Source organism: Eupeodes corollae, chromosome 3 (assembly GCF_945859685.1).
Source record: "Eupeodes corollae chromosome 3, idEupCoro1.1, whole genome shotgun sequence".
In the NCBI taxonomy this organism is placed as follows: domain Eukaryota; kingdom Metazoa; phylum Arthropoda; class Insecta; order Diptera; family Syrphidae; genus Eupeodes; species Eupeodes corollae.
This window is the reverse complement of record NC_079149.1, coordinates 30,368,275-30,396,248: the sequence shown is the minus strand read 5'-3', so window position 1 is coordinate 30,396,248 and position 27,974 is coordinate 30,368,275. Positions and strand designations below refer to the sequence as shown.

Here is a 27,974-nt window from a genome sequence, read left to right as displayed (position 1 = left end):
AACTTTGTTAGAAAACTGTTATTGCAAAGCTCCTCGATAGCAAAATAAATTGTGTATTTAAGTTAAGAGAATATAACATTTATTAATTTTATAAATTTAATATTATAAATAATTTTCTTTAAATTATTGTTTTTCTGTCTTCTAAAAACTTATAAACTAATTTATTAAAGAAATCATAGCATTTTTTGTTAACTATTAGTTGTTATTTGGATTTTTTGGACTTTTGCCTTGCTGGCGGTTGTGGTGTTGGTTTGTTAGTAGATCTAGCAGGCTTTGGAGTTGTTACATTTGAGGCTATAAGCTTCTGAGCAGTTGCTTTTATTTCAATTTCAGGCGGTGTAACTGAGCTTTTGTCGTCTGCAAAAAGAAAAGAGTGTGTTTTTTGTTGTAACTAAATGTTGCTTTGTTTCAATCAATGTGTTTTCTTCATGATTTTTTTAAAAAATAAGAGTGGTAATGTATCAATGTTGAGTGCTTTTTGAGGAAGTGATACTAAGCTGAAGAATACAAAATATTGTGCAGTGTGGTTTTGAAGAGAAACGAAAACAAGTTTTGAGTTTGTGTCAAAAGAGATTTGGTGTTGTGTTCATTTCAAAACGGTGTGTTTAAGTTGGGTGAATATTATAACACAACATTAAACAAAAATATGAAAAATGCTTTAAATCTTACTTACGGATATAAAAACGTTCATTTTAAAGAATTAGAACAAAAACTTGTTATCAACATTTTTGTTCAGCTAGAATTCTCGAAAAAAGGAGATTTCAGACAGAAAATCAATAAAATCGCCTCTTTCGAAAATTTAACTTTATTTAATTTAGTTAATTAGTTGGGTGAAAAAATGTATAGACATTAGTTTTTTACCAAGCATGGACTTTTAAAAAGTTCAAAGATTATGGAAACAATTTTATTTCAAGATTTTTATTGAATACCTTGGAGAAGTGAATGGGTTGTTTGACTTCTTCCATTTTTAATGTTTGCTGAAATTATTTCACTAACTTGAAAAGTGTTAAAGGACGGATGTTAAATTCTGTAAAATGTTTAAAGATGGATACCGAGTTAAGGTTAATAATCGCTTTTGTAACTTGAAAACGTTTTATAGATTTGGTGTAAATTCTGTCGCTGTTCCTGAAAGACCAGGACCAATATGTCAAAGAAGTTGTAGAACTTAGGCAAAGGCAGCATTGGTGAAGAAAAATGTCTACAATTGGTACGATTGTTGGTTAAAAAATAACGAGGCCTTTTTAAAAGTAATAATGGCAGCTGTCACTTTTGAAGCCGCCATCTTTTGACATTTGACAAGCTATAGTTAAGCCATTACTAAAAATGAAATGATGACCACGTCTACAATGACGTTTCTTGGCATTGATATTTCTTGAATTGACCAGCGAAATCTTGTGATTTTCGCCTTGGGCCATGTGCTTGTAACTACCTTTGTCAATTTTGCAAATGTACAAATTGGGTCTTGAAAAGGATGTATGGTGTTGCAACCGTAGCCGTAGGAAGACATTTGAATGTCTTTTGTAAAAATAACATTTGAAAACTCCACATCACGCGATTAGGTCTTAATTTTTGTGTTGGTAATAAATTGAGACTTAATAAATTGATTGACAGAAAAATGACATAAGAACGTAAGAAAATCTCATTTTTCAGAATCTAGAGAATTTGAAGTGAAAATGGAATTCTGCTGAAATATAAAATGTTTCAACATAAAAATGAAAGTACTCCATCACCATGCAACAAAATAAGAACTGTTCCACATTTTCAAGCTAAAATATTCTGAAAATAAAAACAAGTCAATATAAAATTAAATACACTGAAAAGAAAATGCAAAACATTTATAAAAAAAATAACACATTAATTAAACTTCTATTAAAAAAACTATATTTGAATCTTTTGCATATTTTTGTTTTAAATAAAAATATTTTGTTTTATAGGAACACATAAAATTGTAAGTTGTTGTTAACATTCTTCTTTTGGTGATACAACATATAGCCAAGCAATATATAAATGAATAGTGATGTTAATTATATAATTTTAATTGTTTATTTATTTTTGCTTATAGTAAAAACAATAACATTTATATTTTTCTAGCTAAATAATGATTCATGTGATGTGTGATAACAGAAAATATGATTTTTATAAAAATTAATCCACTGAAAAAAGATATTTTTACAATCACAAAACTAACTACATAATTTAATAATGCAAAATAATTTATTTGTTGTTGTTTTTTTTTGTTCTAACAAAAAATGATGAAATGTGAATAAATAACACATTCTATTTAAAAAAAATAATAAAACTAAAAAAAAATAATAATAAAAAATGTGATATTCATAGTCGTGAGAGTTTTGATGATGATATTTTTGTTTAAACTTTTTTTCTCTCAGTGTACATCATGCATCATTATTGTGTTCCGTGCACAATTCTTGGTTTTTCTGGTTGTATTTGTATGCTTATGACTTTTGGATGTGTGTTGAATTTAATTTAAATGATTCTTTTTTAAATAAACTCATTTACTATCATCATCAGCAGACTTGGCAGGGGCTTCAGGTTTCATTTCTAAAGTTTCTTGAATTTTCTTCCAGATATTATCAAATGAATCCTTGCCAGTGTAGTCAATATTTCCAGATTCCCAGCATTGGCGTCTCATCGAAGCTTCATAAGCTTCTTGTTCACTAGAACGTGGCTCACCCAAACGAACTTGAGCCAAAGCACCAGCTAATCCAGCCTAAAATTATTTTTCAAACAAAAATTATTAAAAATTTGGAATTTCAGAATAAAAATACATATTTTATTTATTTTTTTTTAATTGTTAATGTTAAAGAAATGTGAATATGTACTATGAAATCCGGTAATGAAACATTAAATAATTTATTGGTGAAACTATTGTTAATATGGGAGTTGTTAGTTGTGATACATGTTTTAGTATTACATCGACCATCATTATTGTTAGATCCAAAAAGACGTTTAGCAAGCTAGAAAAAGAAAATACCAATCACCTTATTTCTTATTGTTTAAATTTTATATTTTATTCTATAACTTCGCATTCTACTTCTAAAATAGTTTACTACTAAAAACTATAAACAAAAAACTAGGATCATCCAACAATGAAAACACAAAACAACTAATCTACTTTAAATTTGAGAAATTTTAAACCCAAAAAAGTATACTAATCCGCAATTCAGTAATAAAATTATGTTTATCTTGAACAACAAAAATAATGTTTGAAAAGACCTTAAATAATTTATAACCTTATTTTTATTTGCTATCAAAACTTTTAATGCGAAAAAGTGAAATTTTATCTTAAATGGCGCCCAACAAACAAAACATACAAAAATAAATGTTTCATATATAAGTGAAGATGTGAAAACAAAAACATATGATTTGGTATAGAATGAAATAATATATAATTCTTTCATATTTAATTATTCTTAAGGTCAACATGAACTCATTTGGTCCAACACTTTTAATTTTATTCAAGTTCCATTTAAAAACATCTTAAAACAAACCTGGCTGTCTGGTTCATTACCACTTGACATTTAGTTAATTGTTTTAATTAAATTTCTTTTTTTAATCAAAAGCTATACCCGACCTAAGCAAAGTATTTTCTACAACTATACAACACATCCTTGACGTTATTTTAGTTTTCTAAAGTTCTCAATGAAATTTTAAATAAACTTTCAAAATAAAAAAAAAAACACATAAATAGCTATGCACGAAAATGCGGAGACAAATTTTTAGGGATTTTGCCAAAAACATTTCAACATTTTATACGCAGTAGTTGTTTAATGTAAACAAAAATAAAATATGCATTTATAACGCTTAACAAAGTAAACAGGGGTGTTTTGAACTATTTGTGTTTATTTTTCTTTTGCATATATTTTGTTTGTTTTATGAATAAAAATCCATTTTAACAAATCTCGTTTGTGTCAATTTGTTGCAAAATTATTCCTTAAATTTAGTTTCTTAATAGTTTTTAGTTTTTGTAAAAAGAAAAAGAGAACATTTTTTTAGGTTTCAAACTAAATGAAAACAAAAATTAAGTTTTAGAAAAGTGACAGTTGAAAATAAGACACTGTTTCATTATCTGAACGTTCCGCAATGGTGGAAGTGTCACTTATCAAATTTAAGTGGTTTACTTAGATTTTAAATATAAAAACTGATTTTACCTAAAAACGCACTTTATGAATGATTCAGAATTTATTTAGAACACTCTCTTTTTGGTTATTAACAAATTAAGTAAAAGAGGTGAAAGTTGAATATTGTTGACAGTTAAAATCTGTCATAACTGAAAAACAACAATTTTGACAGTGTTGACATTTGGCAGGTTATCAGACTAAGGTATCTGATTGATCAGCAGCCAAAAAATTGCTTTTCAACTAAGTCAATTTTATTGGAAATTTGACTGGAAAATTAGTCAAGAAAAATCTCCCAAGTCAAGTCTACTTTATGTCAAATAGACACCTGATCATGTTTTTGTCATTTGACTGAAAACTGAACTTTATTACTCTGTTATTTATTTATTTATTTCACAGTTTCATTGTGTTTAAAGGTTAATTGTCAAAATAGTAATAATTATTTGCAACACAAACTAAAAGTCGTGTTGAACTTGTATAGCTTGTCTAGAGAGCATTTTAAAAACAATAATATTTTTGGTAGTTTTTCCACGATCAACTGAAGAAAAATCTTAGTGAAAGTAAAGTTCCGAGATTGAAATTTATGACACTTGAAAAACTGAGTAGCTGCCTTGGTCAAAATGAACGTCTAAAGAATTCGATTGACTACAAAATTAAGACCTTTACATTATATGATCCTGTCCATTTGGATTCTTGTAAGGTAACTGACGGAGCTTTGACGTTTAATTATTTTATCTAACTCCTTATAAATGATAAATAGCACATCACATCCTTATCTCATTTTAATCATCAAGAAATAGGGAGAAAAACGATGGACTAAGTGACCGCCATCTTGGAAATAACCCTCTCACTATAAAATTTGAGAAGGTGACATTTGTATTGTCATTTCTTTAATTTCACCGTCTATTACGATAGTTTTAAATACATTTGTTACAAAAATGTGAATTTTAAAGGAAATTACTTTTACGTTAACTCCTTACTAACAGATTTCTAGGATTTTTGATTGGCCTAAGAGTTTACAACTAACTTCGAAATAAATACTTAAACTTCAAAAATGACTTGAAGTCCATACTTCTTTTTGTCATTACTTATTACAAATTATATCCATTAAAAATAAAATAGTTTAAAACCAAAATTTTTTAAATAATCTCTGAAAAATAATTACACGTAATAAGTCTTAAATAAAAACACAAATATTCTAAAAATAATAAGAAAAAAAAAAAACAATTCAATAAAAGGGTTCTGTGTTAGTAATTACAATAAAATAAAGTTAAATTGAAAGTTTCCCATAATTACCTTGAGGAAGATTACTATTTTAATTTTGTTTGTAATTACTTTGAATTTTTGTTAATTGTTTAATATATTTATCCCATATGGTGTGTAAGTCATTGACCGCATGCATAAAGTTCAATACCCATACAAACGAAGACGAGTACTTTGATGACATGGAAGCCCGTTAAAAATATAATATTAAACAAATTAAAAAAAAATTAAAACTAAGAAATTAACGATACGATTACATTTTTACTTCAAAATGTGAATGAATGTATGTATAAATACTCCATGAGACTACTAATGTTTGTTTTATAATATATGAGAAGACAGCACTGTTTTTAACTTTCTATTCCTTATAAATATAGTCCCAAATTTTTACTGACTACATGAGCAAAATTTCCTTACTCGTTTCTTTTATACCAACCTCATCATCATCGGTGTGATTTTTGTTTAAGTCATTTTGTGATTCCTGATAATCATCACTACTTTCACTCGATACTGTTATTGCACTTGAGTCTAAATTGTATTCAATTTGAGTTTGTTCCTCATCTATCAAAGTTTCATTAAGCGATATATGTATTTCATGCGATTCTAAAAGTGTACTGTTTTCGGTGGGAATAGTTTTATGATGATTTTCAATCATTTCATGTTGCTTATCATTTTCATTGCTTTCAATTTGATAGTACGGCGACGACGCTGGTACTTCAACTTGTTGAGGTAAATTGTGGTAAGATTCACTAGGAACGTGGTGGGAATTATTTAAAGAGGTATTTTGTTGTTGTTCTATTAAATTAATTTGTGACGTAGTTGGTGATGGTGACAGTGATTTGTACTCATTAAATGTTTCATTATTGCTATTGTAAAAATTTTGTTCTTTAAGTTTTTCCAAATTTTCATAGTAATCTTCCCAAGGATCATGGTAGGGTTGAATATTATCATCAAAGAAATTTCCACTATCATAATTTGATACACTAGGAGAGGATGGATCGTTGTTGTTAATGTTGTAATTGTTGTTGTTGGATTGTGCCCATGTTGGAACATTGTTTTGAAACTCTTCTATTGGCCAATATGATATCTTTTTTTTTCACAAATGTTTTATTAATTGTGTGTTTGTTTGTTTTTTTAGTTGGAAGTAAGTATATTTGCATTTTTTTGATTTTGTGGAAAAAGAAAATTTAAAATGTTTGGTGTTGATTAGTTATTGTTAGTTAAACATGCTTTAATGAACAAATACATTTGTAGGAGAAAGGTAAACACTTATGGGAAAGTTTTTCATTGCTGAACAATAAAGTTAACTTAAACGTTTGTAGGAACAGGGACATAAGACACTCCTACTGTTATTTCCTACATATTTGAATGATTTGATACCTTTGCCTATTTTTCTAATATATACAAATGTCTAATTAGTTAAAACGTAAGTAGCAATTTTAAAGAATGTAAGGTCCAAAAGAGTCTAAAGTTTTATTTAGGAAAATACAGGTTTCCAATATTCCAATTTTCATATTAAATAGCCAGGTATTGTTGAAGCTGTCATCTTTTGACATAATAAAAGTGACAACTACGTTATTACTAAAAATCGAAGTTCATTTCAAAAAACGTTTAAATTTTGCATTTCCAATTTGCAAGACTTGAGCACTCTTGGGTTGTAAAGTATTACAGTTTTATAGCGGAATCGCAAGATTTGAGTGACCGCGTTTTTTTAGAAGGGTTAAACTTTAATCTTGTGATTTTAATCCTTTAGTCTTTTTTCTTTGGAAAGCGTGAAATATGAAAGCTATTTCATATCTCCACAATCGATTCAAGACTTTAAAGTTGCAATTCATGGAATTATCCAATTTGTAATATAAAATTTCCTGAAAAGGATGTGGTTTTGAAACGTTCACACTTTGGTTTATGTATATCGTTTTCGATTCAATCATTTTTGAATTATCGTTTATGTCTCTTAAAGTTTTAAGTTTTTTAAATGATATAAAAAATTAAAAATATCAGAAGTTATGAATTGTATAATCATATTCAACGTCTAAATTTATTTTCCATGAAACATAAAATTTGAAAATTGTTTGATAATGGAAATGAATTTCCTTTTGTTTTCATCTGGCAATTCTATTTTAAGTGTCATTTTGACAGTTTCATAGATATGCACACGAAAGTCATTTAAGCAACAAAAGAACTTTCAAAAATAGTTATTACCAAGAAATAATTATGCACATCAAGAAACTTTAAAATAATTCTGTAAAGTCTGTTTTCGAGTTATGTTTTCTAAATGATTTTAAATAATAAAATTGAAGTGTTTTTCTTTCTTTCACTTTCTTCGGCTAAAATAAATTTTCTCTTTCTTTTTTTCCTGATTTTAATCTAAAAATAGAATAGATCAATACTTCATTACGCACTAAACACAAATAAAATGTTTATAAATTATTTATTTCCAAAAAAATCAAGTAATTGTATGTATTTTTCATGATAAGACCTTTTAATCTTCTAAACATTTTAGGAAATAAAATGAAAACAAAAACACACAAAAAATAAGTCAAAACTTATGTTGTTTTGAACAAACACGTGGTTAGATTAGATTTCAATATTTTCGGCATTGGACATCATCTTATCTTTATTGGCTATTGGACGAAATAGCCTTGACTTTTTTCTTGTGCGTTAGAAAAATTCAATTTTTGTTTTATTTAATAATAAAAAATAATCGTTATCAATAATTATACTCAAAAGAATGATAAGATGAAGTGGGAGTCATCCGAAATTGGAACTGTAAGATTTGTAAAATTTTGCCGGTAAAACAAACTTAGGTTTTGTTGAATTTGTGTTCTTAAAATAGATATTCTTTTTTTAGAAAACAACAAATTTAATTGACCTTTAAACATTCAATACTTGATTAAAAATTGCTTATAGACTGAAATATTTATACATTTGTTTGAGGTTCTTTAAAATTGGTGTGCAAATAAAAAAAAAATGTTTTTAATGAAATGTTTTTATGTGTTTTTATAATGTTTATGAACTTTTTGTGCATTTGAAAGATCTGTGTGCATTAAAAAATAACTAATAATCGTAACCAATTCCATGTTTGATTTTGAACATTAAAAGTGCAATTTGAAAATGAAATATCCGGCTCGAGGGACCAAAATTCGTATATTGCATGTTTATAAAGTAACTTAAAAGAAATCTTTAATTATTTACAGTTTTTCTTTCTAACATTAAAATATCTACGAAAGAAAAATTAAAGAAGCACCTAACAGTCTACTAAGAAAAATGTACAACTTCCTTTTCCAACAAAATTTAAGAATATGACATCTAAATCTTACCTCCTCTTGGAGAAAATAATCTGCATGTGGTAGCTTGTATATAAAACGAAACAACACTCATTTGTTAAATTTTATTTTTGTTGAAATTCAAAACAAAAGAAAAAACTTAACTTGTTAAAGTTAAAAAAATAAAAGAAATAAACTAAGATAAAGGATTTAAACGAAACAAAAGACAAAACAAAAGTTAAAATATTAAGTAAGTACAATTTTCAAAAACTCACCATTTGATCGGATAATCTTTGATGAACGTTATCACAGAAAATATTCCACCACAATTGAATGAAATCACCACAGTGAGTAAACATTGGTGGAATACTAGCTTGTTTGGTTTCAGAATTGAAATTCAACAGCCATGGCTTCACTTTTCCAGCAAAATGAAGAATTTTAATTTTATTTTTAAATCTGTGCGTGATGGAAAAAAAATGAAGAACATGGTGAAAATTATTCTATGGATGAATTTATATTCACCACACTAACTCTTTAAATGCTGGCAAATAACTGTAAACTGCAAAGGCAGCTGTATTGTATGTGTATGGCAAATGCTTAGTGATGTCAGTGTGGGCCCATTGTGAAAAGTATGAATTCAAAATACCCTGATCGCCTCCATCGAAACTGCCATTTTTCGCTGCGAATTCAATGATCGAGGTGAAGGTGGCTTCATTTGGACGGTACACAAAGACACCAGAATTAAAGCAATCTGGCCAACATACTTCTGGTGCAGCTGATAGTTCTTCACGTTCCATCAGTTCATCGCAATTTTGAATGACCTAAAAGATAAAACTCCACATTGTATTCACCTCACCATCTTATGGCATCACTAAACTAAAAAAAAAACCTACAAGTGTATCAGAATCGAGGAAGACACATTTCTCATATTGCACAAGTTTCCAGGCATGGAGTTTTGTGAACGTGATACCGAGTTCTGGACGTGCTAAAATTGCCAAATTGGTGGCATCTTTTGAGTCCAAAACATTGACCTCTTGAACTAGATTGAAGACTTCTCGTAGCCGGCTGCGCATTGCTTCGGATACAGTTGGTGTGATCATAACAACCAAATCATGAACGGTTCCGACGCGTTTCAGTGAATGTGCCAGAACCATGGCGCCCAGGGAGTATGCATCGTTTGTTGTTAACGTCACCCACGCACATTCTGTAAAATAAAATAAATTTTTAAATCTTTTATGTTTTGTTTTATTTGTTGAAATATTAATTTTTCTTCTTTGTAAATCTTTTTTAATTTGAACTTTTGATGTTTTTAATAATTTCTTTCACACCAAAACATGCAATCGCACTCAATTTTCTTGTAAGAAATCATTAATTTTCTTATAAGAAGGCGCAATTTTTATATTTATTTACATTTACACAAAATTTTGTGTGCCTTTTTTAATATTGTATCTTAAAAATCTAGAGTAAATAAATACATTTTAAATTTTGTTTAAGTATAGGAGGAAAAGATACTAAGAAAATTCTGGGTGTGTGCCCAGTTTTTATTGTGCGATGATAAAAATAAATTAATTTAAAGCGATACGGCTTATGAAATTTCTTGAGATGATATTATGGTTGAGTAATGAGTATGGTCTATCCAGCTACTTTAGTTTATTTTGTATTGTCAAAAATTTGAAGAAGATTAATGATGACAATAGAATGGATGCTCGAAATGATACATTTTGACAGGTGATTGGAAGTTAAATTTTTTTTTGTTGAAATAAGGTGGAACTTAGTTGATTTTTTGGATAAATAATAGTATTTATGAGATTTTTTTTCGAAAATTTTTAAAAAGTAGGTGCTGAACTGCTTTTTGTTATAATTTATTTCAATTAGGTTAAAGGTAAAAGTCTTAAATTAAAGGAAAAGAAATCTGATTTAAATCGATTTTAATTTTTGTTTTCGTTATTTTAAACAATAAATCTGGAGCACGTAATATCATCTACTTGTAGAAACATTTAGAGCAGACTTTTTTTGACGAAGAAATGTATAGAACTAGGTAAAATAGCACTAAACAAAAGTTTAAAAGGAGTACTTAAAATTTTTGAATTTCAGGTAATTTTATTAAGTTACCTAAATTTTACTTTTTTGGAATTATAAACAGCGTTTTATTACCACAATCATCAAATCCAAATTGGATCAAGAAATTTAAACAGCTCGTATAATCATATTTTTTGACATTTCGAGCAGGGTTGCCCTTCGATCATTTTGTTCAATGATGATTTATTTGTTCTTTTTTTAGCGAAAAATGAAATGTATATATTTTGTCAAACATACATTTTTTTGCAAGTCTTTATTTTCATTTTACAAAGTCATGCTATATTTTGATACAAATTTTCATTAGTTTATCGATTACACTTCAGAATTTTCAGAAAGTAGTAAGCTTATAGCAAGCGTCAAACTACGATCAGAGGCTCATCGTATGAAACAAGTAAATACTAAGTCATTCGTTTCAGATAAATAAAAATGTGAATGTGTAAACATTGTTTTAATGGAAATAGTTAGGAGTGATACCAAACTCTACAAGACAAAATGTCATCTAGTGTGAAATAGAAAAACTGATTGTTGGATCACGAAAATATATTACAGTAGGATTTTGATTTGTTATTGTAACGCAAATAAATAGATATTCTGATCTGGACCGCGAGGGAAATGGAACACTGTTATTATCTTAAGTAAACAATTTAATTTATATTTGTTCAGACTTATTTTATTGTAACACTTTTATTATGATACTTTTATTGTCAAAAAAGTATGCAGTATTTCATTTAATAAAGATTCTTCGTGAACTTTACCTTTAAAAAAATGGTTTTGAAGTTACCACAGATTTGTTTGAGGAAATTTTTCTTGACTTGTCTGAAATTGAACTTAACGATTTTGTAAAATAATAATTATGGAAATATGAGCCTCAAAACTATGGGACAAAGTAAATATTTCTATTCCTCTTTAAAGTGAAAGAACAAGAAGAATATCATTTTATACGTTCCAATTTCGAAAAATCTTATTTTTTTTTGTTTTAAATGGTTCTCTAGAACAATATGTTCCCATTTTCTTCGAAAAGAACCTTGAAGTCCTAGTTTTTGGAATTTAAGTATTAAAAACTGATCAAAATTGCTACTACTCAAAACTAGATGCACTTATCTCATAACTTTCATAATTTTTAATCGATTGACTTGAAATTAAAAATAAGCAAAAGAATACCAGAACTCTATAATAAATGAAATGATTTTCAGTTTGGAAGCACTGAAATTAAGACTTTTGTCATTTTGAAGATGAATATTTCGTTACTTAACAAAGAATTTGTATTAAGGTGACATTTCAGTTTATAACAATGATGAGTGGTTTTGAGTGTACAGTACTCCCCGCTTAATTGCACTAACCATTTTGTCAGATTGTTCGGTCAATCATTCGGGTGGTTCAATAAATGGAATCCCATTTAAATGGCCAACCATTCAAGCGAAAACCGGTAAATTGCAATAATTGGCAAATTGAAAGATTTAATATTTTCAATTAATGCCGCTGACGACGCGATGATCAAAACTAAAACTGCAAATGACAGAAAACTACCAAGGGACCTGTCATTTTTTATGAAGGGCGCAGTGCTGCCAATTTCAGTACTTCCAAGTTACCAAAACTTAATTTTGGATTGTTTTAGTTTGTTAGTTGCATTTTATGGTACGTATGAATATGGGAAATTTTCGAATGCAATTTTTTCGGTCAAGTTTTATTTGTTTTTGTACAAATAAGATTTTTGGGAAGAAAAATTGATGTAAAATGAATCTTGTTCTATGTTTTCTATGCTTCGAAAAAATGGTTATTTGGATATTGAGTTATGAAGTTGTTAACAGCAGTAGCTATAAAACTATTTCAACTACTTTCAAGATACTGTTTTTAGCTAGATATGCAAAACAAATAGAAGTATTGAATTCAAAAGTCAAAATTTATAAGGATATTAAATAGAATGTAAAATTTCTGTTTTTCTAGCCAAGCATTTAGCAGAAAAATCAAAAATGAGTCTTTTTTTATTTTATTATTTTTGCTCTATGAGAGACTTCCAAATAGTTGTGCTTTATTTGTTCACTAATGAGCCTTGCGGGTCAGTTTTGGCTATCATTGAATTCAACCAGAAAAAATGTTTCAATTAATATTTGAATGCGTTTTCTTCTGATCAAAAATGGAAATTAAATACTGATCGATTAGAAATTATGCAATAAATTTAGTTTAGAGAAAAATGTTTAGCAAAACAATTATTTCTTGCATGAAATGTATTTTCTTCTTTATTTTCAGAACAGTTTAAGTTTTTTTATATTTGTGTCCAAACAAATACAATTCCAATGACAGATTACTGACAGATGTGGAAGTAAGGGACTAGTTACAGCTCTCATTTGTTGAAACCAATACTTTGCAATTTGTTGTATTCTGTTGGTTGTAGCTATCAGTGAACATTTTTGTCATTAGACAAAATTTTCCTGACGAAAATCAAGCATTTTTTATTTAAATCAAGAATTTGAGGTTATAGTTAATCTTTGCAAGTAAAATTGACAGATGTGAAACAAAGAAAATGAAACACTTTCAGTAAAACTTTTAGTTGGAAATTATAAACTCAAAAATCAGCTGTTCATTGAAAACAGAAAAAGAGCATTTTTTCTGTAAATGAAATTTTTAAAACTTCAATAACTTCATTTTATTTTCAAACATATTTTGCTAATTGGATTTCTATCTTGAAACAAAATTTTCAATAATGAAAATCAATGATAGCTATAAATAGCACTTACGTAGGAAGGAAAAATGATAAGGAAAATGTTTTCAATGACAGAAATGTCAAAAATATCTTAATGATGAAAAAATAAATGATAGCTATAACTGGTCCTTAGGCTGAACAAGTGTATATTCATCAGATTGAATAAAACGTTTTTGGTTCGATATTCGGATCATGGAATCAAATAAAGCTATAAAGTATGTACAACAAACGAAAAGAAATATAAACAACGAAATCAAAATCGTATTTCGCAAAAAGACAACTAGACATCTTTCGGCAACGAAACATATTTTCATATTTTGCTTTGGCTTTTATGTTTCGTTGTATCCAATGTGTTTTTAGCTTTGGGAAAATAAATAAACGAATCAAAAGTACAATATGTTTTCTTCAAGTTGGTTGTCTATTATTCTGTGCTTAAAGAAAGAAATTAATATTTTTATTCCATTATTTATTTGTTTTTATTCGTTATCTGATTATTTTTGTTAGCAATTTTTTCGCTTTCCACTTTATAAGTTAAAGCGATTTATTTTGGAATATTTGGAAAAATTCCCTAAAAAGCTAAGTTTTTCATCTTCTTAGGTGGTCTAAGGCTTTACGATTTCTATGAGTATTTATACTTTGTCAAAATTTTATACCTTGAGCTGAATTAAGGAAGGTTTGTGTAAAGGTTTTTCAATTGTTAGAAACCAAACTTTCTCGAATTTAAAAATCTAGTTTTGAAATATTGGATTCTAGGGTCTTTCATTTTTCAACCTTTCAAAATAAATATGAATGATTGCCAAAATTATAAAACTTTTTAAGTGTATGCTTGTTTAGATAAAAAATCATAAAGTTCAAAGCAAATTTCTTGGTTAGCAATAATTTATTATTTGTTGAAAATATATATACAAATAAAAAACGGTATTTTTTAAGCATGATTATTAATTTAAAAATGTTATTAGTTTGCAGCCATACATTTTTTCTTTTTAAATAAAACATCTTAATCAGAGTTTTAATTTATACCTAGTATTAGTTCAAAGAACTAAAACATTTTTTTTATTATTCACAAAATATAAAAATAGATATTTTACAATTTTTTTAAAAAGAGGAGACAAACACAAGAACAGTAAGAGTTTTTTTTCACATTTTTATTATTTTTGTTTTCAAAATGAAAACAAATATTAATGAGTAACATTACAAAATTTATCTGCATGCTTTTGATTGATGAGTTTGTTTTTGGTTTAGATGGTATTTTTTTAAACAATACATAGTTTTTTTATATTTTTTAGTTCCTATAAATATAGAAAAATATGTTATATAAGTAAATTGCAGAGTTTTTATTTTAAAATCACACAGCAAACAAAAATTTTAATTCTTTTTGATAAATTGATTTTGGCATTGAAAAAATTATGTTTCATTAATTTGTACAAAATTTAATATCAGCAGCTGTTAGATGTTGGCAGTTTATTTTGTTTAATTTTAATTTTATTTTTCTTAAGTAAAAGTTGTGTTTTTGTTTTTGTATCTACCTTCTAAATAAAATAAGGCTTCCAGTGATGAGGCACAGCGCGTGTTTTGTATGATGAATAAAATACCAATTTAATTTGTTCAATAAAAATTGTGAGTGTGTTTTCATTTTTCGTTTTGTTTTTCTTTTTTGGAAATTTAATTGAAATCCTAAAAAAATAAAAATTAAAATTAAAAGTGTTAATGTTAATGTGTGTTATTAGATGGTAAGTGAAACCACATTTTTAAACTTACCAGATAAATGATTATATTTTAAATTTGGTTTAAAATCACAGAAAACAAAATGAACCACATTCTCGAATTGCTTGCGTTTTCGAGAACAATTATCATCAGCAGGAGGTTTTGTTCTGTGTTCGTTCTAATTTTGGATGAATAAGTATATTTTTTTTTCAATTTTTTGCGCGCACTATATAATTTAATTTTGGAATCAAGTTGAAGATATCACACACTCACACGTGTTCTACTTAATTTGAATTTTAAAAAAAGATGCGATGCAAAAAATCTTTAAGAATTTATTTCAATGCATTGCGGGAGGTTGTCGTATCCATGTGTGTGAGTTTTATTAATAAACGAATTTAAAGAATTAAAATTAAATTTTTTTATGCGGGGAATGTTAAGTTGTTCTAATAAGAACACCCACGTTTTTGAAAACATTGTCAACACGTTTTTGACCTTGAAGAAATAAGATTTGTTGCAAATGCTTAGCAAAATTTTATTAGTTATTTAAAAAAAATTGGTTGTCTTAAATTTAAAAAAAGAATCTGTTTGAAAATTTTTCATTTAAAAATAAATTAGACATTTAATTTCTTTAGGACAAGAAATAAATCAAAAGAAAAACTGGTTACAATTTATTAAATTTTCGAGGCTGTACTGTCATCCTAACAAGGCATGAGAAAAGTATATAAGCTACAAATAATCGTAGTTAAAAATGACTCAAGAGATATTTTCGAACTTCTATTTTTCATTGAAATTGTGAACTAATATTTAAACTTAAACTCTCCTACCTCTCTTTCTTTTTCCTCACATCAATCCCAAAACATGGAATGAAAAACGAGATCAGGCCCACATCTTTACTTCCTTTTTTATCTAAAGTTTTTGAAATTCTAATAAGTTACCAATCGAAAAAATATCAAAGACAAACAGCTCTTGACACCTCTGCAGTCAGGATTCCGGTCTGGACATAGTTGCGTTTTTGCTTTGCTTTATCTGTCTGAAATGTACCAAAAATTTACGACTATGATAACCTTACTTGACTTTTGAAAGGCATTTGATTGCGTGAATTATTATCTTCTCTTTGATAAACTGACTATATATTTTAACTTCTCTAACAAAACTAAAAACCTTATTAATTCATATTTCACGAATCGTGTGTAAACCGTATCGTAATGGTAAACCCTCTTCGTTTCTTCCTTCTAATACTGGTGTTCCTCAAGGATAAATACTTGGGCCTTTACTATTTTCGTTTTTCATTAATGATCTGCCTTCTGTTTTGTAATTCTGTCAATAACATATCCACGCCTATGATGTTCAGTTATATATGAGTTTCCCTGAGAGCATTAAGGATGCAATAGCTAAAAAGAACATTGATGTACAGTCTATATATGATTGGACTTCTCGAAACAGGCTTAATCTAAATCCTGAAAAAAAACTAAACTCTTCCAATATGGAATACAAAATTCTAACCTGAAAACTTCCCGTTCTAAATATTAAATAATTCCATATTTGATTATGTTACCCAAGTCAAAAACATTCCGATTGAACTTGAACTTAGGATTGATTTTTAACAATAGACTAACTTGGTAACCCAAATCGAATCGATATTATTGTGTCAAAGCTTTATGCTTCATTTAAAGGACTATCTGTTATTAGAAATTAAAACTGACTAAAGTTACGTATGGATGCGAGCTGTTCGCAGATCTTGAATCTCATTCGGCTCAAAAATTAAAGGTAGCATACAATGCCACTGCTCGATTTGTTTATAACCTGCGGAATTTTTTTATTTTTAGCGTTTAAACTTAAAGGTAAAGGTTTTCAAGGTAAATCTAAATTAATCCATCCATTTTTTTAATATTCCTAAAGTACTGCATTCTTCCATTTTATTCCAATATCGAATTAAACCAATAAGAATGGTAACACTAAGTATAACAACCTTTGAATAAAGAGACTTAGAAGTGAGAACTCTGATAATGGGTGACATTTTTAAAGAGAAAAACGTTTGTGGTGAATTTTGTTGAAATTCTCACTAAATGGGAGAAATAAATGACACAATTAAATTCAAATTTAACCGGTTACGTAGAAGAAGATAAAAGTAAGCAATAATATTTAATCAACAAATAAATATAAAAGAAATAAAAAACTGGCTATACGCTGTCACTGATAAGAAAATAATTGAAAAGACACTCACTAAATTAATGACGTTTACATGACACTCACTGAAGACTCTCTCAAAATTACACCTCTTTTTTTCTCTGGTATGTATATGACATTCATTTTGGCGGGCTTTGCGCAGTTGAAAGATATTTAAACATTTTATTTTGGCACAAAAATTTAAAAGAAAATAAAATAAATTGCGAGGCTAATAAAATAAAACAAAAAATAAGAAACAAGTTGTGCAAGAGCCAAAATAATAAAACGCAACACTTGTACGTATGAAGATAGCTTGAGGTTGATTAGCAGACTTGTACAGAACATTCGTACAAATCGTACTGAAGAACTAAAGAACAAGACGCTATCTACACTACTACCTTTAGAATGAAATGTTTTTGGACCTTGATCATGATATTGTCTGTCTAGGACGCTGTTTTTTCCGGCTTTTGTTTCTTTGAGATAATAATAATGTCAATGTTATGGTTCATTGTAATTTCACGATTGTAAATTACGTGGTATTCAAGGCCATGACACAGTTTGAAAGAAAGTTTAAAATTTGGTACATTTTAGTCATTGGCTTATCATACAAAATTTACTAATAAAAAGTAATTTTTGTTTGCCTCGAGATTTTGATTATCTTCTTAATGCGTTTATTAAAAAAAAACCTAAAGAAAAGCAGAGTGTCTTGTAACTAGATATCAAAATTAACTTTTTCAATTTTTGCGAGGAATTGACGAGAGTAATTCTTGTCATTAAAATTCCTTTCTCAAATTATAGGTTCGGATTTGACTTTTGCGCCACTTATTTTATAATGGGTTTTTATGGCCCTTAATTCAAATCCGACTTCAATTTTACTCTATCACGTTAGATTTTTGAGATATTACTTTTCAAAATTCTAAAAACGCATTTATAAGGTTCTTTGAGGCTTTCTAAATTCATACAGTAGCTCTTTTTCATAAGATTCTTGATGGTTTTTCAAAATTTTAATCCATATCTTCAATATCTGTAGTTAAAGTATTTAAAAAATTTCATAAGTTTTTGTTAAATCTTCATATTTGTTAGATTTTATCTGTCTAACAAAAATTTGGAAGAAATATGAAGACATTTGTGCTTAAGCGGTTTTTAACAGAAAAAGGTCGTGGTCTAAACACAAGTTTTTCAAATGTATACAAAACCATAAGAAAAAAGGGTCAAACTTGAGCACATAGTTTAAACCAAAGTTCGGATTCAAATTTAACAATATAAATTGACTCCAAAACGTATATTTCAAAAATAACAAAGTACTGATTCAAGGTTCGCTCAAAACTTTATATGGAGTCAAATAAAGACTCACAACTAATGACACTTTAAAGAAAGTAAGGAAGATACTAAATTTTTTAAACTGTTTCTAGAAGACAAAGATTTGCACTTTGCAACAAAATCATCACACAATTTATTGTTTAGGAATATGTTCTGTTTTAACTTAGCCTTTAAAACACTGTATTTGGATGTCTTCAACATTTGTATAGGGGCATATTTTAATCTAAATCCTATTGTTTTGTTTATGGCACCGAAGAATTTTTTTTTGAAATATCTTTCTCCAAAACTCAACTAAATACGGTTGTTACTGAAAATACGTAGATTCTAAACTTTATCATGCTTAAATTTTTCAATTAAATTATAGCCAAAGTTTTACCTGTACAAATATTTTTCCACTTTTTAAAGAAGTTCAAAATATGACACTCTGAAATGTTTATGATATTTCCATAAAATCCGAATAATGATTTCAATATTTTGTAGTTTCAACATTTTTGGAAAACACAACCTTATAAGTTGACCAAATAAAAACACTATACATTTCCAAACCTATTTTTAAACAGAACGTGTGTATGTTTTTAACCATAACAAAAATGTTCTTATTGCATTTCCTAGAAAAAAATAGAATAAGCTTTTGAATAACTCAAAGAAAGTACCGTTATTTTTGAATACAAATTATTTGTCAAAAAAATCATTGCACATGAAAATCGACTCTTCATAAGTTAGTTGCGGAAAGGTTGAACCGCTTTTGATGCTAAAAAAACCCAAAATCATCTCGATTTTTCTTAAGGCATCCAATCTTATATGAAGTAGTCTGAACGACTAAAAAGATATGTCTAACGACACTTTGAGCAGACTTTGGCAAGGTATAACCATATCACTGCCTACGTACGTACCGGCCACCTGCATATAGGGGTACATTTTGGAAAGTTAGACATTCTTTAAAATACCCAGTGTCGTAGTTGTGAGGATCTAAGTTGTTCACTCCCTATGCAAATGCCCTACTTTGGCTTTTTCAAGAATTTTATTCTTTGCAAATGCATTCCTAGAAAATCTTAATAAGTTCTAAGGAGTAAAAAGCAAAGAGCTGGGAACAGATTCACCAAACACCTTTCAATTTGCAACTTTGCACTTTAACTTTAAAAATTACTTTCACCAAACTCAAAATTTGAAAAGTACAAAGTCTTTTCTAAAAAGTAAAAACAACGGTTCTTTTGATAAGCGGTTGTAAATAAATCGAAGAAATTAAAAATAGTGACAAAGAGTAGTGAAACAAAGAATTAACTTCGATTGTGGAAATAATTTTTCGACTGGGCATGAATGGAGCCCAATATCGTGAAACAGCAAAGCAACCTCCTGCAGAATAGTTCACCGAGTTTCGAATATTATCATCGATGAATTTCTCTTTTACACTTTTTAAAATTTACAAATTTATTCAGACATAGCCCCACAATTTTTTTTCTCAAGGAGGGTTTCTTTATCTATCTGGATGTGTTGACAAATTTGTATTTTAAAATGGTGAAACTCCTTTACTTTTAACTTTCTAAAGTCTTAAAAATTGAAAAGTAAAATTACGTGATGAAATAGCTCTAGCGATCACCAGCTTAAAGATATTTGTTAAAATACTTTCATATCTTATTGTTCTCAATAATAGATCATTCAAGTTATGTTATCAAGCGGTGCTAAATGGGTCACTTAGCAAATTTTTGTTGTGACTACTATTTCTGCTTATACTTAACTATTTCTATAATTAATATTTAAAGAAAATCGATTAATATAAAACGAATATTTTAAAAATTTTATCAATAGCTTAAGTTTCAATACCTTTCAATCCAAATTTTCAAATCTATTTTTAAAGTTAATGATATCAACAAATAAATGTACACGAAGATATTCAGCGGTTTGAATACAAAGAATCAGGTCCTCAAAGTTATTTTTACTTACTCACTTAAAAAGCTTAGCAGCTTTTAAGTAAATCTCGGTAAAGCTTAGCTTTAGGAAAACGGAGTTTTAAACAAAGTCTTTGTCACGCAAAGTAAAGTATTAAATTCGATTTTGTATCTAAGTGACCTAAGCTTAATACAAAACTAATTTAGAGTATTTTTTTTAGATCTTACTTAACATTTATTTTTTAAATTATTTAAAAACTCGGAGCAACAAAATTTCCAAAGGCTTTTCTTTTTCACCTTGAGTATTTATGCTTCTCCCAGAGAATGTTTTGAATGGCTTTGTGGCATTTATATTTATTAATCTATTTTGTTTGGTTTTTAATTCCTATAATATTATTTATTGAAAAAATAAATACAAAATTTGTTTTACAAAAATAATTTGGAAAAATCCCATAAGTGTTGCCAAAAAACAAAACAAAACTAATTCAGAGAAATAAATCTTGAAATTCTTTAAAAAAAAGTGTTAAAATTAACCGGAAATATCACATTAAAAAATGTCAAAATATGTTTATAAATACAAAAAACGAAATAGCAGCACCTACACCTAATTATCTTTTCTTATATATTTCTGATATTTCTTGATGAGTAAATTGAATTATTTTAATCTCTCCTAATTCAAAGTATCTTTTAAGCTAGACAAAGATATAAAAACGAAAACAAAATATAAAACACTTTCAATTTATTTATTTATTTTGGCATCTCTGCCAATAACATTTATGTATGTATATTTCTTGAGAACTGTCAACAATATTTTATCACCTCTAATAGGATCAGTGGAAAGTATTTGGACAAGTGAAAACTATCTATCATGATTCCTCTAATCTCCAATTTTAAAATTATCTGAATTTGTTTCAAGTAAGTAAATTTAAAATCTTTTGACAAACAAAGTAAATATTTTATTGTTACTTAATTTCGATTGTGTTTGAATAGGCGGTGCGGCGGCGGTAATCTATATCTCATATAAACTACAATAAGATCTCGAACATAATATAATTGTTGATTTAACAAAGTGATGTGCATATTTGCATTGAATAGAATAGTTATAGTTTTATTTTTGTTGCTTAAGTAAAACTGTGGTTTTTGTTTATATTTGTTTGTCTTTCCTCAATATTCAATTACTGATGTGACAAATCAAATAGTATTAAGGAGAAACTATAGAAATAAATAAATAAAAAACAAATAAAATCATCGACCGAGAAACTATATAAAGTAATCATTTGATAATAGTTTGATGGACCATTATTTGATATGGATCGATAATTTCAAGGCCAGAAAAAATAATTATTTAATGTTTGCTGATCAATGTTTGGAATCAGTATTCCAGGAATATTTAGAAAACCTGTTAATCAAAGCTTATTTGTAGATGGAATATAAGTTTTAAACAAAAAATATATGTACGTTAATATAAAATATTCAAAATCATGATTATTAATAATCGGATTTCACTTTTTAATTTCCTTTAATAAAAAAATATAATTATTATTATGGGTTCATCAAAATGTGTTCCTAATGATCAACCTGACATATTATGCCTACGTTGTATTCCCAAAACACAATAAACGACTTTTAAATTAATCTTTTTACAATAAATTAATCGAAAAGGTAAATTGTAAAAATTATTAAAAAATTTAAACTTGTTTATTTTCAATTAAACTTTTTTTTATATTTCACATATTCAAACTTAGGAAAGGGTTTTTCAGTTGGCGCTGGTAAGTTTTTGGGCCCCGTGGGGCCATTTTGTTTTGGTGACATCTTTCAAATCTTTTGTTTATTATTCAGTTCCTTATGCCAAATCAAAATGGCAAGTTATACGATTGAACAGCACTTTCAATTGTTAAAACTTTATTATCAAAATGAGTGTTCGTTAACTAAAACGTTACGTGCATTGCGTAAATTTTACGGTAGACGTGGTGGCCCTTCCAAGTCGACTTTTCAACATTTAATGGCTAAATTTGAGACGTTCGGTTCAGTAAACAATCAGCCAACACAGAAAATGTTCAAGGAACGCAAAATCGCCCGAGAACATTGCCGCGGTCCGTGAGAGAGTACAGAAGAACTCGAAGCAATTTATTCCCCTTGGCGAGTTTTGCATCGGGACTTGGGCCTACACCCGTACAAGATCCAACTGATCCAGTAGCTCAAAGTTCATGACCATAGACAACGCCGTTTTTTCGTTGACTGGGTTTCGAATCGTTTGGAAAAGGACCCCATTTTTTTTTTTTTTTAGTCATCTTTAGTGACGAGGCGCATTTTTGGATGATGTGTTAAAATTGCGTATATGGGACCGTAATTGGCCCGTACTCTTTTGAAAACGACGTTAGTGAGGCGGTCACCTTAAACAGCGAGTTCTACATAACAATATGGCTCAAATTGAACCATATGGACCTTGATGATATGTGGTTCCAACAGGACGGCCGCGGCGCTACGTGCCACACAGCAAAGGCCACGACATCTACACACACCATCTACCCGCCCTTCTTCTCATAGCGATGGGCAGAGAGTTCCAAAGGCATACAATATGAATAAAAAATTACCGTATAGATTAGTTTTGATCGGGATGAAATTTCGAGTGACTTGAAGAAGGCGGAGACTTCCATAGACTTTACCAATGGCACTATTAAGGTGGTCATCCCAAGTGAGAGTGCGATTGAATGCTATTCCTAGGTTTCTAGCAGTGCTTACATATTCAATGGTTTCGTCGTCAAGTTTCAATAAGTTTAAACCCGATAGATCAAAGTTTTTGCGATAGATGGGGAGGGATGTAGATTTGACAGGGTTAGGGCGGAGATCGTTCTTTTTTGACCACTGTGAAATGCGGAGCAGATCCTCATTCATTAAAGCTAAGGCATCATTCTTAGCCCCAAAGTTCGACTTATCAGGAGCTGCACATCATCAGCATAAAGATGAATTAAACAATGTTTAGCAACTTGCGGTAACTCATTTATGTAAAGTGAAAAGAGGATTGGTCCAAGGATAGATCCCTGTGGCACCCCACTCAAAACATTGAGAAATGTGGACGAGTATTCATTGGCCACCACGCATTGTTACCTTCCACTGAGATACGAAAGAAAAAGCTTACAGGACTCTAAAGAAAACCCAAAGTTAATTCACAGCTTTCTACAAAGAATTGAGTGGTTAACAGTATCAAAAGCCTTTAATAATCTAACAGTGTTAGCAATGTAACATGATCACTGTCCATATCCATTCTTATTTCATTAGTTACAAAAAGTAAGGCAGATTTGCAGCTGCGCTTAGGTCGAAAACCAGACTGACAAGAATTGATTTGTTTGCAAATTTGTTTTCTAAATTTTGGGGTCAAAAAAGGTTCTATCAAGTATTGGAGAATATATAATTTGTATGAAATTATGAGAAAAACTCACTTTAAATGTATATATTTATAAACTCTTAAGAAAATCGTAAATTAAAACATAAATTAAATCTCTTTTGACCTATTCGGTCTATTCATAAACTAAAAGAGCAAGTGCGTGGAAAAGTCTATCTTATCCCAATTTTTTTAACTCTAATGTTGAGTTTTTTTTTAACACTATAACCTGAGGTGCTAAATATTGCAGAAATAAGAGTGCATTTATGAATTCTATTACCCTCATCATATGATGAAAGATCACGACCTAAGGATGAAGAACAGCTAGGGTTGCCTACTTACATACATATGTCCTGGCCCTATTGGAAGAATGCCTGGTTTAAAGAGGTGGATCTCATATGTTATTTATTTCATTTTGGAAGTTTTGTTCAAAATATGTTAGGTTGCCTAACTAAAACTTGGCAAAACACCGGGTTGCCTGCATTTGAAATGTTAAGTGTAGAAAATTGATTTTTTTAAATCCAAAAAGTAAAATTTGACATTTTTGATCATCAAATATTATTAAGAGAGGATAAGAGCTTGTATAGAAACAAATTTATTGAAATCAGTTGATTAGTTCTTAAGAAAACTTAAAAACTTTCTGGAGCAATACAAAAATATTGGTTTTCTATTGAAAAAAGCCAGGTTAAAAAAAAAAACAGATTTAAAATAAAATTAAAAAAAAAAATCAGTCGGTAAATTTTAAAAAAATTCGAATTTTCGATTTTTGACCAAAAATGTTTTGTATAAGGACTGCTGTTATATTTAGTCTTGAAAAAAAATGCCTAACGTGAATTTGCTTAAAACTTTAACTTCAAAAATTAAACTCATTCTACCCAATAAATTGAGCTACAGGGGCGAAAACTGACAGACAGACGAATGAAATCGGGGGACCCACTTTTTTGACGTATCTACCATCTAAATGTCATGTTTGATTAAAGTTTCCAATTCGATTTATTAACGAATGCAATTCTTGCCATATAGTTGCTATGTGTCGTAAGTAAAAATATGTTGGTGGTAATTTTTAAATCAGTTGACCAGTTTAAGCTCTGTATTGATGCTGTATGTGGGCCCAAAGTTGAATAAATTCACAGGTAAAACCTTAATTTTTTAAGAAGTTGTTTACAAAAAATCTCTTGGAAATATTCCAAAAAATTTGAAGATGACTAATTTCAAAATAATTCATTAATGACTTTAATAAGGTTTCAAGAGATCACTTACTCTCCATTTAAATAGACAAAATTCCAGCTCAGAAAAAATTATAAAAAAGTCTTGGTATTTTGAAAATCTAAGTTTTAAAATATAATACCCTTAAAATTTTCAAATGATATTTTCGTAATGATATTTTTTTAACTCAAATTTAAAAATTTGGTAAAATTATTAGCTTTTTCTAAAAGAAAGCCCCAAAAATTGGATTTTGTCTCGCCTTCATTTTATAATTTCTACGCAAATTCAGCTTCTTCCGAACGAAAATTGTAACAATTCAAACAATTTCTGATCACTCTTTTCGAAGTTCATGCTGCATGAACATGTCCGTCTATATTATTATAGACTTGATGGTGCCAAAATGAGCGTCTCCCGCCATCAATCTAACAAATTTTCAATGTGGTGAAATTTTGAAGAAAAAAAAAACAAACTTTAAAGAAAGCCGCCCACTTCTTGGCATCTTATTTTTATGCGGTGATTAAAATCCTTAACAAACAATTAACTCAAAATCACAATTCTGCGTCATGTATCTATTTTTTCTATTCTGAGTTTTTCTAAGAAATACAAAATCATGAATCTTTCCGAATAAAGTGTGATTAATGGAAATTTTGATTCAATGATGAAAAAATAGAAGACATTTCATCAAAATGACACAAAAATTACTAAAAATACAAAAATTAATCAAATGAATTTATTCTCTCCCAAAAATGCAACAAGATATTAGATGGATTGTTTAAAAAAGTCATGGAGAAATCTCATTTTTATAGACCCTACTATTCTACTGTTTCCAGACGTTATAATTAGATTTTCCAACTCAGACATCAGAATCAACAACGCAAGACGATACTACAACCGACAGCCAACGTCGCCACCGCGCCAAATACCGGCACCAGCAGCATCACAGTGCATATATTTTTGAAGTGTATCTCAATTCTCGAGGCATCATCAAACGTCATGCTGAGATGAGATAGATTCACTTCACTGGTCCATAGGCATGCAACAGATAATATAAAGCAACAGAACAACTTTAACACAATTGGTACGGATTACAGTTTAAAAATATAACGAACATTCAGACTTTTCTGATGATGATCACGATGGGAGGTGGAAAATGAAAAAATGAAAAAAGAAAAATGAAAAAAAAATAAGGAAAAATCAAAAAACAAAAAAAATAGAAGATAGAAAAACTCAAAGAAACAAGAGTTGGAGGTGGTTGCTTCTTGATTTTCTTTTCTTTTTGATTCCAATAACTTAATATTTTCGAACTCAAAAAATAAAACACACACATGGATTTTCCTCTCTTTTCTTTCTCGATTTTCCGTCTAAAAATATCCCAAAAACTCAACACAAAAAAAATCCAATACTTTTGGGAATTTTTCGTTCTCCAAATAAGTTGGTGGAGTGTAAGTATCCACCCAAAACGCACCCCCTACGTGTTAATATATATTTTTGTCTGTTTTTCGTTAAGGGGTGAAACTGGAACACAACCTTTTGACATTTCAAACTCAAAACAAATGCCTTCACCCATTTCTAACGTAATGTAGGTTACTGATTTTCTTTAACTTGTCATCCTATTTCTGTGAAGATCCATGAATGGATTGAAATAGGAACGATTTTCCAAACGGCATTTCTTGTTTTTTTTTTTAAACTTATTTGGAAAATGTAACTCAAATCAGAGATGGAAATGAAAATAAAAGAAAAATAGGAAGTTTCTCCACAGTGTAGGTTGTTAGTTAGTTACTGTGGAACTCTGTGGAAGCGTAGAAGAGAGAGAAAAACACATTGAAGGTCACTTAAGGTCGTCTTCAATAGGCAGCGGCGCGACAATAACGACGACGACGACAGTGAAGACGACAGCGAAGACGACGACGGGACGATGATGATGATGAGGAGGATGAAGAATCGCAAGATTCTTGCAAATATTCTTACATGAAGATGATTTTCTTTTCTTTGGAATGCAGATTGCAAATTTAGGCGGCACTAAAAATAATATTAAACTTAAAACTAAATCAAATAACATTTTTAATAAAATTAAAAATTATATTGAGGCAAAGTTTTGTTTCATGCTGCACTTAAATTTATTTAAACTTAAATCTAAATTAATTTTTATAGAGTAGTTAGAAAAATTAAACTTACTGCTCATTTTGGTTAAATATAATTTTTATTTAATTTATTTCACACACAAAATAATTTTTCTTTTTTGATACACAAAAAGGGGGTTGTTTTATTTTTTGATTATATTTTTATTTCTCACAAAAAGAAAAGATGATTTTCTCAACCGGCCTTTATAGGTTCACTGATATCAAAAATATTTTGTTTTGTCCAAACGCACAGAGAAGAGGCGCTCAAAGTTGTTTTGTGTTACTCGGAACACGAACGGCGATAAACTGAAATTCTGTGGCTTTCAGCGTTTTAATTGAACGGGTCTATTGAGTTTTGAGATGAAAATAGAATTGATGAAGTTTATTTTTCTTTTCTTTAAATTAATTTTTTTTTCTTTTAATGAGTATGGTGATGGTGATGATGATGATGTTTAAAGTTTGCGGGAGGTTTTTGATTTTATTTTAATTTGTGTTTTATTTTTTGATTTTCACCACAGCATTGGTGAAGAGGTGTGTAGAGAAAATAGCAGACAACATTTTAAAAAAAAAAGAAGAAATTAGAAATAAAACAAACAGAAGGTTTCTTTTTGTTGACAGGAAAGAGAATTATTGTTAAATTTTGGGGGGATTTTTGTGACGTCGTGGTTGGATGTTTCTGTATTCGAAGAGAGACTTTTAGGAGAATGATGGTTAAAAAAGAGTAAAACTTCTATAGGGTTACCTA

General features: G+C 28.8%; 2 protein-coding genes and 1 long non-coding RNA gene across 5 annotated transcripts in view; all 3 read right to left on the bottom strand.

The window, feature by feature from the left end:
• LOC129952979 (eukaryotic translation initiation factor 5B) overlaps positions 1 to 27,424 on the bottom strand; it is a 30,876-nt gene extending 3,452 nt beyond the window's left edge. For both annotated transcript variants that reach the window (XM_056065982.1, XM_056065981.1), the window contains exon 1: positions 27,285 to 27,424. In XM_056065982.1, coding sequence (XP_055921957.1) covers positions 27,285 to 27,291 — 7 coding nt within the window. In that variant the 5' untranslated portion in view covers positions 27,292 to 27,424. The remainder of the gene's footprint in view (positions 1 to 27,284) is intronic.
• On the bottom strand, positions 159 to 27,425 carry LOC129952981 (glycogenin-1). 2 transcript variants are annotated; one of them, XM_056065983.1, is made up of 7 exons: positions 27,285 to 27,425; positions 9,559 to 9,869; positions 9,197 to 9,486; positions 8,941 to 9,121; positions 8,720 to 8,752; positions 2,518 to 2,728; positions 159 to 357 (listed from the first exon to the last, which is right to left on the bottom strand). In XM_056065983.1, exons 1-7 carry the CDS (start codon positions 27,289 to 27,291, stop codon positions 203 to 205), a joined length of 1,188 nt encoding a protein of 395 aa, XP_055921958.1. In that variant the 5' UTR covers positions 27,292 to 27,425; the 3' UTR covers positions 159 to 202. The 2 variants fall into 2 exon arrangements, with proteins under 2 accessions (XP_055921958.1, XP_055921959.1); XM_056065984.1 differs by lacking the exon at positions 8,720 to 8,752 and having other exon boundaries at positions 169 to 357.
• Positions 14,582 to 16,334, bottom strand: LOC129952982 (uncharacterized). The gene is made up of 3 exons (XR_008782421.1): positions 15,204 to 16,334; positions 14,972 to 15,119; positions 14,582 to 14,734 (listed from the first exon to the last, which is right to left on the bottom strand). It is a non-coding gene; the product is annotated as an uncharacterized LOC129952982 (long non-coding RNA).
• Positions 27,426 to 27,974: the final 549 nt, after the last annotated feature.

What these genes read in the sequence shown, in the direction of transcription:
- LOC129952981 (XM_056065983.1), bottom strand. An exon ending in TATTTGCCAGCATTTAAAGA is followed by an intron (nt 9,122 to 9,196) that starts GTTAGTGTGGTG and finishes CATCACGCACAG; the next exon opens with ATTTAAAAATAAAATTAAAA. An exon ending in CAAGTCTGCTGATGATGATA is followed by an intron (nt 358 to 2,517) that starts GTAAATGAGTTT and finishes TTCTTTTTGCAG; the next exon opens with ACGACAAAAGCTCAGTTACA.